Below are 13,645 nucleotides of genomic sequence, written 5' to 3'. Positions count from 1 at the left end.
TGGGGTCGTGAGTTCTAGCCCCGTGCCGGGTGTAGAGATTGCTTAAAAATAAACTCTTAAAAAAAAGAAGAAAAAGGCTCACTTTGGATCTGCTGATGGCATGGATTCGTGGATGGCTTCTCAGAAGTAGTGACATTTGAAGAGAGCCCTGAGTGATGAGAAGCCACATGTGGAGGTCTGCAGGCACAGTGTTCCGGGCAGAGGGCACAGCCAGTGAAAATGTCCAGAGAAATGGAAGGAATTAGTCCAGAAGTGGAAAGTGCCAGTCTGGCTGGAGCATAGGCAAGGGGAAGAGTGGTAGAAAATGAAATCACAGGGGCAGGAAGGCTGAGGTCAAGGAAGGCTTTGTGGGACACAGAAAAGAGCTTATACTTCATTGAAACTGTGTTGGGAAGCCACAGAAACATGTATCCTGCAGACCATATAATCTGATGTATGCCGTAGAAAGAGGTTTCTGGCCTCTCTGTGGATATTGGATTAAAGGGGATGAAGAATAAAGCAGAGACCAATTCCTAGGTTCTTACAGTTATCTAGGCAAGAAGAGCTCGTGGCAGCAGAGATAGGTGGACATGGATGGGTTCAGGATACATTTTGGAAACCTATGTGGTAGGAAAGAGAAGCCTCCAAAAGGGCCTTAAATTCCAGGGGTTTAGTGTCCTATAAGGTTAAAACAAGTCAGGTTACTCTCCTAGATCTCTTTGTTGGTGCTGTGCCTAACTTACATTGCTAAAAATAAAGCAGCCGGGATAAAAATCATCCTAAAAGTCAGTAACCATGAAGAAAAGGATCCTGGCATGTATTTTTTTTTTTAACCTAGAAACTTCTCAGCACCAATTACAGTGATAGGTTTCCCTTTGGGGCCAGTGGTCTTCAAAGAAGGGCCCACACAGCATCCTGTTTGTCCAACCCAGAAGAGGAATCTTTATTGGTTTTTTCTTTCAATGAGCTGTTTTGAGCTATTCTTTCATAATCCTCCCTACACATCCTAAGCAGCTGAAAGTCAAACTTTGAGTATTAGAGGAACTGCCTTGGAGCTTCCAGGCTACAAGTAGCATCTCCTATCCCAGGGAGACCTCAGTGAGCAAGGGGAATAAGAGAAATGGGTAACAGGGCCAACCCTTAGGCATGTACACAAAAAGCAATTCCAATTTGAAATACAGGTGGTAGGAAAGTCAAGCTCTCAGTCTGGCAGGTAGAGAGTCTTCCTCAGAGGTAGAAGCACTGATAGACTAAGATAAGACCGTACGCCTAAATACCCAAATGACAAATATTTTCAACCAACATAGACTTAGAGAGCTTCCCTGGAACCACTTGAGAAACTGGCTCAATTTCACCTCTAAAAAATAGACCTTGGTAGGAGTATTATCTGGAGAAGAAAGATTGGCCTCATGGTACATCATGACAAAGTAGTGGTCTTTTTCAGTTGACAAGTTCTTTTTCTTTCCCCTTCTGGAAAGAAGACACCGTAACTCACTCTACTCACTCCATCTTTTTCCTGCACCCAATTTTTTTTTTTTTAAATCGTCTTATTAGGTAGTGTCAGAATACATATGCAAGGTAGAAAAAGCTCCTACCCACTTTGGAAACTGTACTTCATAGGGCTTGGCGATCAGCCAAACTGTTAGTTGTGTAGCTCTAAAGACTTGCTTCGTTGCCCCCAATTCAGAGACCCATCTTGTTATATTTTTTATTATGCATAGCCCTGAATGGTCAGTGATTTAGGTACTGTGACTTGGGGTAAAATATCAGAGACCATGTTAAGAACCTGATTGGCTATGCCTAGACTCCCATGCTACCTCTAGAAAGGGAATTCTGTTCCTAAACCCACATCACAATTATGGGTTCAAGATACCTTGACCTTTTGACCTACAGGATGATATCCATGGAGCTGTAGGCAAACTTTTTATGAATGTATTTTTTATGTATAAACACCCCTTCGTATTGGGATATGATCCAAAATGGATTAATCACCTCTGAATGAGACTATATATTTCAATGTTAAAAAGCACAGTGTTGGTATTATTAGACCAAGTCTCCTCTCAGCTGCTCACCTGACTGTGTGACCATGGCCATGTTACTAATTCATCAGTGTCCCAGTTTTCCTATCTGTAAAATAGGAATGATATTAGTACTTAATGCAGACAGCAGTTAAGAAGAATGAGTGTATGTCAACCAAGACAAGCTCTCAGTTCTTGTTAATTTTACTCTCAGATGTAGCTTTTGAAGACCCCACCCCCTTTTTTAAATATACAAATGAGAAGAGAAGCCAAGTTTTTGACCCTTTGTGGTATATTTCACATATTTGGGGGAGTCAACAATAGCACTATCTGTGTTGTTCCGTTGACGCCATTTCTGAAGTGACCATTTATCTCTCAGGAATTACACGGTGACAATACTTTTGAGTGGCTCGAGGTATTAATGACTTTGGGTCTCTCCTCACCTGTGCCAGTTCAAGGCTTATGACTTTGAGGTGAAAGGCCCTGTAAACTATTAGCGGCCGGCAGACTTGCAAGCCATTTATTTCTCTTTGGGACATACTTATTAGGCTGAATGTACTGTGTAATTGAAGCTGACTTCTCTGTCACTATAAAGCTGTGCAGCTCTGTTCTTCTTACCAAATGCCACAGCTGACACACCTCGGGAGCTACTTACTCTATAGATCTGAGGTCCAACCATCTCTCTGAATTATGATGGCCAGTATTTCATAATGACCATTGTTAGGTCCCCAAAGGGGAGAGCATGTCTTCATCTTTTTGGAGACATTGGGTCTGATGCTCTTGTTCTTGGCATCCTGTATCATATTTGCACTGAAATATTATACCGCAGGGTTGAGCATGGTACTGGACCAGAGGAAGAAAGAAAAAAAAAAAGGCAGGCATGTCTAAACTAGAACCATTTTTTAATTTTGCTTTATGGATCCAATTTGGTGATATACAACGTTTGTAAGGTCCTTCAGTGAGAATGTACTCTAGTTGAAACTTGGCCTTGAGGTTATGCTGGCACCCTGATTTAAGCATAAAAAAAAAAGAACAGACTTTTAAAAAACTCATCATCATTTTTCAATCAAGCATCAATCATCGCATATTGCTCCCAACCTCCTGACCCTGTGATTAAATGCCAGCCCTCCTTCAGTGTTAAGCTCATCCCCTCCGCCCTCGTCTTCACATTGGATTAGCTTTCTTTTCTCATGCTCCCCAGAGCGATCATGCTTCTTTCCGGCATGGCGCTGATAATTGACCACGCTCAATTATCACTGTTGCTTTTTTCTTTTTTTCTTTTTTTTTTTTTAAGACTGTGAACTCATCCAGGTCCGGGCCATATCTGATTTACCTTTATCTCTTCAGCAGTGCTTCGGTAGGCATGTGGCAGAGCTCAATAAATCTTGTATGGGTGAGTAGTCACATGGGTGGTTCCTTCTCATGATTCAGGTCTTCACTCAGATACTGGCTCTTCAAGAAAGATGTGCTTGACACCCCAGGATAAACTAGCCGTGCATCCCAGGCACAGCCTGTTCTGTCATCCTGCTTTGTTTTCACTGAAGCTATTCCTCGGAAATTAATTGCTAAGTTGTATATTCTCTGTTTTCTCACAGAATGCGAGCACTGTGAAAACAGGACCTTGTAGATCTTACTCATTGCTTTAATTCATGCCAGCTCTTGGCACATAGCAGGCCTTTAGTATAGTTTGGCGAAATGAGGGAGTGAATTTTCCCTAATTTCCTTCCAGTCCCCAATGGAAAAAGTTAGGGCTCAGTGTTTCTACCTTTTTTCAGTTTTCTGGACTGTCCTTAGCATTTTATCAGTCGGGTAAGTGCAGTTTAAATTTCATCATGATTTATATGTTTTGTATTAAACAAACCAAACAAAAAACTAGTTGGTAGAGATGATGCAGGTGGCTTTTTTTTTTTAAGATTTTATTTATTTGAGAGAGAGAGAGGGCGTGCACAGTGGGAGGGGCAGAGGGAGAGGGAGAAGCGGGCTTCCAGCTGAGCAGGGAGCCTGATGCAGGGCTCGATCCCGGGACCCTGGGATCATGACCTGAGCTGAAGGCAGACGCTTAACTGACTGAGCCACCCAGGTGCCCCATGGGTGGCTTTTTTAAGAAGGGATACTGGCCAGGGTGCCTGGGTGGCTCAGTTGGTTAAGCGACTGCCTTCGGCTCAGGTCATGATCCTGGAGTCCCGCGATCGAGTCCCGCATCGGGCTCCCTGCTCAGTAGGCAGTCTGCTTCTCCCTCTGACCCTCTTCCCTCTCGTGCTCTCTATCTATCATTCTCTCTCTCTCAAATAAATAAATAAAATCTTTAAAAAAAAAAAAAAGAAGGGATACTGGCCATTAATGTTAGTTGTGTCACTTCACTGCTTCACAGTGAAGTAATCATCACTTCTGCATGGCTAGGGAAATCTTGCACCTTCCTGCACCCCTCCACATCTGTACCTCATATGTCTCTTAGTATTTTGATCCATCCTCATACTGTCCGCCCCCCTCCCTGCCCATAAAAGCATTATTCTACTAGATGCATTATTCTTTCATGCAGCAACATTTTTGCTGGTAGATATCAGTGTTCTGTGAAGTTCTTTAATGCAGTTTCCCTCTTCAAAAAATTTTTAGTTGTGCCCTTTAGATCTTCCCAAGAAGGAAGAAGAAGCAAGCAATGAAACTTTTCTCTTTCTGCTTGATCTTTCTCATTACCCTCTCTGTTTGCAGATAAAGTATTTTATGTGCACTGTCCTTATTAGAGTCACAAACAGCAGAAGTCAGCCTCATCCTAGGAGTTGCATCTAACACTTATAGCCATGTGCTTGGACAAGATGATTTAATCTGAGGTTCATAGACTTCAGTAGAATTGGCTTCTTAGGGTTACTGGTTAAGGTTTCAGAGACTGCTTGAAATTATACGTGAAATTGTGTGCTTCTATTTAGCTTTGCTTGAGAGAGGCTCTAACAGCTTTTTTCATCCTATTTTCAATCAAGGCCATGGCCCGGTAATTTATAGCACAGACACTTGAGTAGAAATAGTAGTCATTGAGCCAAGAGAGAGCTAGAACAAACTCCAGTTATTTTTTAATCTAGCACTGCATTAAAGCTAATAAATACATATCATTGTCCAAGCACACTATGAGTAATGCTTCTCTGCTTATATTCGTAGTTGTATTTAAAATTTGGAAAACTTGGGAAAGACTGAAAATAAGAATATGAATCACTTATTAATCCTAACATTCAGAAAGAATATTTTAATACATGATCTTTTAGTCTTTGGGTGTGTGATGTATGAGTGTGATATATACACATACCTGTTTTTTAACAATGAGTTTATATTCTTTTCTTTCTTTTTAAGATTTTATTTATTTATTTGAGAGAGAGAGAAAATGAGAGACAGAGAGCACGAGAGGGAAGAGGGTCAGAGGGAGAAGCAGACTCCCTGCTGAGCAAGGAGCCCGATGTGGGACTCGATCCCGGGACTCCAGGATCATGACCTGAGCCGAAGGCAGTTGCTTAACCAACTGAGCCACCCAGGCGCCCTTAACAATGAGTTTATATTCTATGTACAGTTCTGTCCTGCTTTGCACATCTTATATCCAGCACTAAATGTTCTTCACCATACCCATTTTTAATGGAGTCATAATTTTTCATCTTGTTGCTCTAACAATGTTTGCTCAGTCCTCTGTTCTTAGTTCAGATTTTTGTTTCCAAAATTGTTCCAAAAAATTGGAAACAATTTTTATCTTCTTTAAATAATACTGTGTTGAACATCTTTTTATATAAATCTTTGTGAGTCTCTCTGATTATTTCCTGAATACAAACTCTAAATGATGAGTTTATTGGGTTAAAGTCAGTGATAATTTTTGAGTCCAGCATTTAGGATTATGTATTGTTATATTTTAGAATAAGAAAGTTAGTGGGGTCTGAGATGAAAATGTGCTCAGGAGTAGTTTTATTCTGTTTGGAATCTATAAGTAGCCCCAGACCAAGTTCTCAGTCTTTCCGTGGCTTTTAGTGGTCTCCATGAATTAACTACCAGATTGCCTCAATCAGTGAATCAGTCTCTCTCTCTGTCTTTCTTTGTTTATCTCTCTCTCTCTCAATATATGTAACAGTTCCTTGCTCCTTGAACATTGCATTACCTAATACAACACCACTACTGTTTTTAAGCAAATATTTTGCAATGCAAAATTCTAAAGAATCCCATGTGTTCAATGACATGTGGATTAGTGACGTAGTGTGTGTTAGAATGCTAAGGAAGAAGCCAAAATGTTTCTATTAAACTGCTTGAATCTAGAGATCAAGTACAAAGCAGAATGAATATCACAATGAGAAAATGTGAATTGATGCCATAGTACATTTTTATTACTTATGGATCTACTTGGCTTATGATAGTAACTTTAGAATTCACCCCTTCGAAGCCTTTTGTATGATTTCCCTTCATTCTTCAAGTTGGTAAGGTTGGTTGACATTCTCACTTGCTTTACCCTGGAGGAAGTTAGGTCCAAAGAAGTCTGATCTCTTTCCCACAACTCAGGCTTGTTCATCTCGGTGCTGGAAGGGCAGTGCCTGGCTTCTGTTTGGCTTCCCCTGGTAGCGTAGCTGAACTATTGATGTCTTCCCTGTGTCCATTTAGTCAGCAGATAAACACAATTCTTAATCTCAACAGCAGTACTTAAAGAAACTGTATGTATACATTCATTTGGTGGTGGGGGTGGAGGAAGTTAGCAATTCTTGGAGGATGTAGAGGTCAGAGATGGCTCTTGAGATTTAAAAGGGCAGTAAAATGTTACAAAATTTTCTGTATTCATCTCACATAAAAAGACGGTATAGGCTCTTGTTTACTGTGGTATCTATTGGTGTCTGTGTGTGTTCGTAAATAAATAAAGCTTTTCTTGTTGTAGCAGTTACTAAAATAGGTAATAAAACCATCCATGACCCTTTGAGCCAAAGAACACACTGTTTTGGCATGTAACCTTCCAGTCTTTGTTTCCAAATGCGCATATATTGTTATTTTTTACTTTTTTCATATAAATTGTTGCATACAACCCTTATGAAATTTCACCAAGAATAACATTCGCCATTTAGTTCTAGGAGAACATGTTCAGTAGCATAGTTTATGGTCTTGATATTTGAAAGAGTTCTCTTCATGTTATTTGGTCACATTCCAGTCCCTAGCAGAGAATTTGCCATTTGTTTTCTCCAAAAGGACATCTTTTTCATAGGGAACTTTGGAAATTCAGGTCCCAACATTTCTCACTTGTATAAATCACACTTAGACTCACACTTTGAATGTACCCTTCCCCGTAAAAGTTTTTCTGGGACCCCTTTGAAATAGCATTTGCTACATTCTAGGCTCTAAGAGCAGATGGTACCATCCATAGAATTTTTCTTCTGCCTCTTCTCAAAATTTCCCTTCCTTTCTCTGAAGGAAACAGGTGAGCCCATGAAGACAGGTGCTGTCTCCTCGCCTGTGCCTTGTTTATAGCATGTGACACGATGTATACAACCCAAGCTTCCTGCTACCCTTGGGAACACGAAGTGCGATTTCTCTGGGGAAAACCACTGTCTTGCCGGCAAGTGTGGGATCCTGCTGCTTTCTGTTGTCCATCCAGTGCTAGGTCTTGGAAAATTCTGCTACATGATGACCTTTTCTGAGTATTTTCCATTAGGTCTCCCAGCCTGTTTTCAAACCATCTGAGTAGTTTTGGCTAAAATACATTATAAATTATAATCAGGGGCTTTGTTCCAGCATTCATATTCATTAGATTTTAAGATTTAATGACTATGTGGACTTAAAGCAAATCCTTGATTTCTTTTTTAAAAAGCACTCGAGTAGAGGCTCTCGAGTTTTGACATTTTGAATACTAATTTGTGGCCAGTTTTGGCTCCTGTAAAAGGGCTGGCTTTTTAGAAAGAAGGTAGCAAAGAGGAACAAATTCCTCTTTAAATTCAAAGAAACTTTTCTTATTTGTTGTAAAATACAACTTGTGGTGTCAGTTGACTTGGGATCTTTTGGAATATTGTATGAACTGCTTCCTCAGAAGAAGCAGACTGTAACTGTTAGCCCAGTATGCTGTAGACTGGTTGGTTTTGTACCATTAATGGAAGGGCCATTAATGAATTAACGTTTATTTATAGATAACTTTTACTGCCTCAGCAAGATATGAATATGGTGTTCTTGATAAAGGATTCTAGATTAAGGCCACGTCTGCTTAAACTAGCCCCTCCGATCCCTGCACCTCCTTGCCCGGTTATGAGTTTGGTGTGGACGGTCATGGAAAGTGGACCCGGTGCATCTGTTTGGGTGTATGTAACACCCATCTCCTCCTGTACCTGCCATTCTGCAGTGTGCTGCTTGCATTCAACGTTGTGTTTTGGAGACCATCCATGTTACACATAGAGATAGCTCATTCCTTTTAACCTCTGCAGACTGCCTTATAGGTTGGCTGTTCCACAGTTTATTTAGAACCTCCAGTCCTTTCCAGGTTTCCTTTATACCAGCAGTGCTGCAGTGAGCATCCTTATACCTGCACCTTTCAATGGGCAAGTGTTTCTCTCTGATAGAGAAAGAAAAGTACCTTTATTTTATACATGAAATCTTAAGAGACAGGGAATGTAAGATGGTCTGGTTTTTTTTAAAGATTGATTTATTCATTGAGAGAGAGAGAGCAAGCAAGGGGGAGGGACAGAGGGAAAGGAAAAGAGAGTCCCAAGCAGACACTGAGCGCGGCGCCTGATGCTGGGCTCAATCTCACAACCCTGAGATCATGACCTGAGCTGAAAGCAAGAGTCTGACACTTACCTGACTGTGCCATCCAGGCACCCCTAAGATGGTCAGTTTTATACGTGATAAGCAGAATACAGATCAAAGCCATTTTCCCTGACTCCTCCTACCTAGTTGGAGATTCTGGACACATTTTTATAGAGGGTCACTGGGATCCTGGGTGAAGTCAAGTCTGGTAAAAGCTAACTACAGTGAAATGTTGCTTCTTCCAGTTAACTAAGAGGGTCAGTCTGATTTAGGAAAACATCTGAATTCAAAGATGTAATATTATACAATTTTGAAGTGTATATAGTGACCAGCACTAATATGACTTAATAAAATTCCCTGAGGGAATCACATTAATGAACACATAAAAGCACCTAATAATTTTAAAGAATAATGACACAACTAAGTTGCTCAACACAGTTATTCTCATCCATAGGTAAAATATTTCCCCTACAATGGATTCTGTATATTAGCCTGTTGGGCAAATGACTTTCCCTAGTTAGAGGAAGGTGACCATCACCACTTCTTTTCTGAATGGTGTAAATTCTCAAAGTAAGGTGTCATGGTTGACATTTGAGAGGCCTACTCTGTGCCAGGTATGAGGCTTTCCAACGTGTCGTCCTCATTGTCAAATCCTGTGAAGTGAGCCTGACTGTCTCCATTTCATAAACTGAGGCACTGAAGCAACCCATTGAAGCCTGCCTGAGTTCGCCCGACTTGAAAGAGTAATACTTATAGTCTCCTTCGATGTGGTCTTCAGACCTCCTGTGTCAGAATCTCCCAGATTTGTTCATACTGCAGATTCCCAGGCCCCCCTCAGGGTGGGGCCCGGGATTCTGCATTTATAACAATTCTCCAAATTCTCCATATGTACTTAGAAGTCTGAGAGCCACTTGGCCAGACTGTGGTGACCTCGTTTTGGTGATGTGATGAGCCTTGCCAGAAGAGTGTCCCCAGGCCCTTTGGGGACGAGTAATCCATGACAAGTCATGCCTCACTTGCAGTGGGCACATTAACAGTACTCCTCTGGTGGCTTCCTCCTACTCACCCACTTCGTTGCCTTGTGTTACTTGTGCTGAACTTAGCACAACTCACGGTTTGACAAGTCACTTCCCAAAGCATTGAAATCATCACACTACAGAGGGATTATTTTCTAAAAAAGGTTGAAGTTGCCAGTGCAAAATCATCAGATCCCAAGTATATCTTTTGTGCCCAGTGCAGATGGAATCTGCATTCTGCATTCTAACCCTCGCTCCAACAAAAAATAAAAAATAAATAAAAAATGAGAGGGCAGCTTGCAGAAATGATTACCTTTGAAACACCATTATATGCTTTTATTTTCCTTTCTAGCCCTCTTTTGCCACACTCCCCTGTTGGCAGATTTCCCATATGTCTGCCCGTATTCGCTGCTGACTCTTCTAGAAGTGTGAGGCAATCACCAGCCCCTTCCAGCTCTCACCCTCCCATGAAGGACAGGGTTCTGGAATAGCCAGCTAGGATCAGTGAATACCTTTTTCTCCTCTTCTCTCAGCTCCATGAAATTTCACTCCCCAACAATCTGCTTTCCCCTTAAGGGTCTGACCCCACCTAGCTAAATAGGAGTGTGCTTGGCTGATCTACATGCACAGAGAGGTGTGCCCATGATCTGGAGGGGTTCCTACACCAAGTTGAATTTGTGTTCTCTGCTGGCAAAAGAGCATCCGTCTTTGTTTTGGTGTTCAGCTCATCCAAATAAAGAAGGCATTTCCTCTCCTGAAAAGCAGAGGGGGGGAAAAAGGAAAGAAACGACCAAAAAAAAAAAAGAAAAGAAAGAAAAATTTAATTTTAACCATGTAGTCCTCTGCAACTAAATATACACCCCTTCCTCTGTCCTGATTGGTCCGCTTCAATTGACAAGTGGATCGTGTGGAAAGGAAATATCCTGGACTTAATTGTAAGTTAAGTCGCTCCTAATCCAGAAGAGCATTTGAGATTCTGTCCAAGTGTTCAATTTCCCAGGCCGCTGAGGTCTGTGAATTTCTTTTCCCAGCCTCCAGGCTGCTGCAGTACAAGCCAGCATAGCTAATGCAGATAGATCTCCTGCCTCTCGCTCTCCTCCTCCCTCTGCTTTGATTCGATATGAACAGCCTGGTAACTCCGATGCTGGGGAGAAATCTGACATAACTCTGCAGATGGCTAGGTTGCCATGAAACACCTGGGGATTGTTCTTTAAGGAAAAGGTAACATTTATATGCTAATGATTTCTTCCCCTCTTCCCTCCTTGTTGCATTTTTTCCAGGGTTGCCAGTTCCCAAGAAGAGCCCAAAGTCGGTAAGGACTTATCAGTTACTTGGTTCTTGTCTGGGGGGAGTGGGGGGCTGGTGGTGGGAAGGGACGCCGTCTGCTTGACTTCACGAAATGTGTTTTAGAGTAGGTGGGGGCGACAGTAGCCCCGGGCTCATTTTATTAAGTTCTGGGGGTCTGTTTGATAGAGAAGGTATTGGGTTTATCTTTAACTGTCTAGTGATTTTTGGGCAGGCTGCAGAAGCCAGGTTAAAGAATGTATGTTTGGAATCTTCTCTGTATAAATACATTACAACTCTTGTTCAAATGGATGGAGTTTCTTCCGTGTTTTAACTTGATACAAACGCTTTTGTTTCCTGGGGGGGGGGGGTGAAGGGAAGCTCCACCTGCTTCCTGAGTAGGGTTGCTCTTAACTGGTGTTTCCATCCATTCACATGGGCAGATTCTCTCCCTGAGCTTTCTTATGCACTGAATGGTGAATTATTTACAAAATTAAAAAGGCTGCAGGTTTAAAGAAGAATTGCTCTGCCCTGTATATATATCCGTGTTCACATGGAACAGTGTTCACTGCCCCAGCACTGAGAATAAGACGTTTCCTTGCTGTCGAAATGTCCTTTGTTGTTTTGCTAGCTTTAGCAGCATTATGCTGCAGGTATAGGATTCTTTAAAAAAAAAAAAAAATCAATGTTTTGCTGTCCTTTCTAATCTGGTTTCCCTGAAGATGCATTACCTAGTTGACATGTTAGCTAATAGCTTAGAGGCTATGGTGTTTTGCTTGGTGGTGTGAGCTTCTGCTCCCAGGGCACTGACAACAAATTAAAATGCTACTTAAAAACTCAAAATCTGGAACTATGATGCCTGTGAAATTGATCCAGGGGAAAGAAGCTTCCCCATTCATTAACATTAGGATAAAGAGGGGTACTTCCACGTGGCTTAGACTGTTGGGGGAGGGAAAATTTACAGCTTTCTGCCATCTGGGAAGGGAGAACCTTTAAAACTTTGCAACTCACGGGGCTGTAGCAGGATTCTTTCCACCTGTCTGTAAGAGGCAGAAGTTTATTAAGGAGATGAGAGAGGGAGCTTCCTGCATTCTTAAGCTCCACTCCTAAGTTGTCTAAAGAGAAAAACCTGCAATAATTGATGGGATTCCAATGGCACAGGGCTGTGGCGACTGAAACATGTGACTCTAGGGCTGCTTCCCTTGTCAGTTTGTGTTAATGTTGCAGCTGAAAAGTGCCGGTAGGTGTCCACATCGGAACCACGGAGATGCCAAGGCGTGCTTGTGGTGTGTGTGTGTGTGTGTGTGTGTACGTACATGGCACATGTGTGTCCTCGTCCCTGGGTCATAGTCAGAAGCCTATTCAGCCTTAAGAAAAAGAGAAGCAAACCTGGAAGATCTGTCACATAAGCTTCAGCTAGCCAGCCCTTTTCCTCCGGCACCCTCAAGCATGCTGTGTGATGCACGGACTTCTTTTACACACCCCACAGGGATGGAGTCTTAACAAGGAGCATACCGGGGGCCATACAGCAGCTTTGCACAGGGAGCATGACCTCAAGTAGCAAGGTGTTCTTTTCGGGTTTGCATCCTGTTTACACTTATTTGTCAGAAGGATTTTTGTGGATTTCATCCGCATCTTTCCTTCCCCAAAGTGTTTTGGGATTCCCTGCTGAACTCGAAGGGTATCAAACAGGTATAGAGCCTGTATTCACCAAGTCAGTTAAGAGAATTGCCTATGACAGTTTATTTTTGTAGAAGCCGTGTCATTAGCAAGCAGCAAGCCAATTACTCCGGCTGCATTCCTAGGAAAAAAGTGTTCTTAACTGCTTTGCCCACAGCCTGCTGGCTCTTAATTACCACAAGCTAAGAGACTGGTGTGTTGCCGAGTTAGAAAAGAGCAAGCCCCCAGCCTGGGGCTTGTCCTTACTTGATTGCTGTGCCAGGACGGGGATGATGGCTTTCACAGCATTGCTGGCACACTCGGGCAGCTGCTGTACAGAATTTGGGAACTATCAGCCAAGATCTGCTGCTGTCAGTAGGGCATTGCTAACATCTGTGATCTGTAGGAGCTCTGTACCGATGGGTTGAAAGCTGGTTCCCTTCCCCAGTTTGAATTTTGATGATGTCCTGCCAGAGAGACAGATGATGATGGGATTTCTCTGGTGGGGTCAGGGGGAGTCCATGGGGAAGCTGGATGTCATGGTTCCAGAAAGCCAGTCATATAATGGTAGATAGGGTTAGTTGTGCAGGCTATGTAATGAATGCACGGGGATTGTGCCTGGGTTGTGATATGTTGAGATTTACCATTAGCTCTGTGAATATACTGTCTTAACCCGGGACCATGTTTCTGCTCTTCTCTTAGAGACTTCTGACATTGTTGGCTTGCTCATGTGACTGACAGCTTCCTTTTGCCCTCATACTTTTTTTTTTTTAATGTTTTCAATAATTAAGTAGTTGGGTTTTTATTAGAACAAAGGGACTTTTTGATCTTGTTTCCCCTCCTGGGCAGCCTCTACAGCTTACTCTTAATAAGCAGTTTCATCTAGTAGATTTAGTTTAAATGTTGAGTTTATGGGTTCTGTACTCATTGGGAACAATGGCAGTGTCTTGA

The 13,645-nt window shown here is 42.1% G+C and overlaps 1 protein-coding gene across 14 annotated transcripts in view; it reads left to right on the top strand.

Moving 5' to 3' along the window:
- Positions 1-13,645, top strand: part of MAGI1 (membrane associated guanylate kinase, WW and PDZ domain containing 1) — a 615,875-nt gene that overhangs the window by 559,534 nt on the left and 42,696 nt on the right. For all 14 annotated transcript variants that reach the window (XM_073901515.1, XM_073901510.1, XM_073901509.1 and 11 more), the window contains one exon: positions 11,032-11,063. In XM_073901515.1, the coding sequence (XP_073757616.1) occupies positions 11,032-11,063 (32 nt within the window). The remainder of the gene's footprint in view (positions 1-11,031; positions 11,064-13,645) is intronic.

This window comes from Callorhinus ursinus, unplaced genomic scaffold, assembly GCF_003265705.2.
Source record: "Callorhinus ursinus isolate GAN/ISIS: 27379988/994484 unplaced genomic scaffold, GSC_fseal_2.0 scaffold15, whole genome shotgun sequence".
Classification (NCBI taxonomy): Eukaryota; Metazoa; Chordata; class Mammalia; order Carnivora; family Otariidae; genus Callorhinus; species Callorhinus ursinus.
This window is presented reverse-complemented; position numbering and strand designations above follow the sequence as displayed.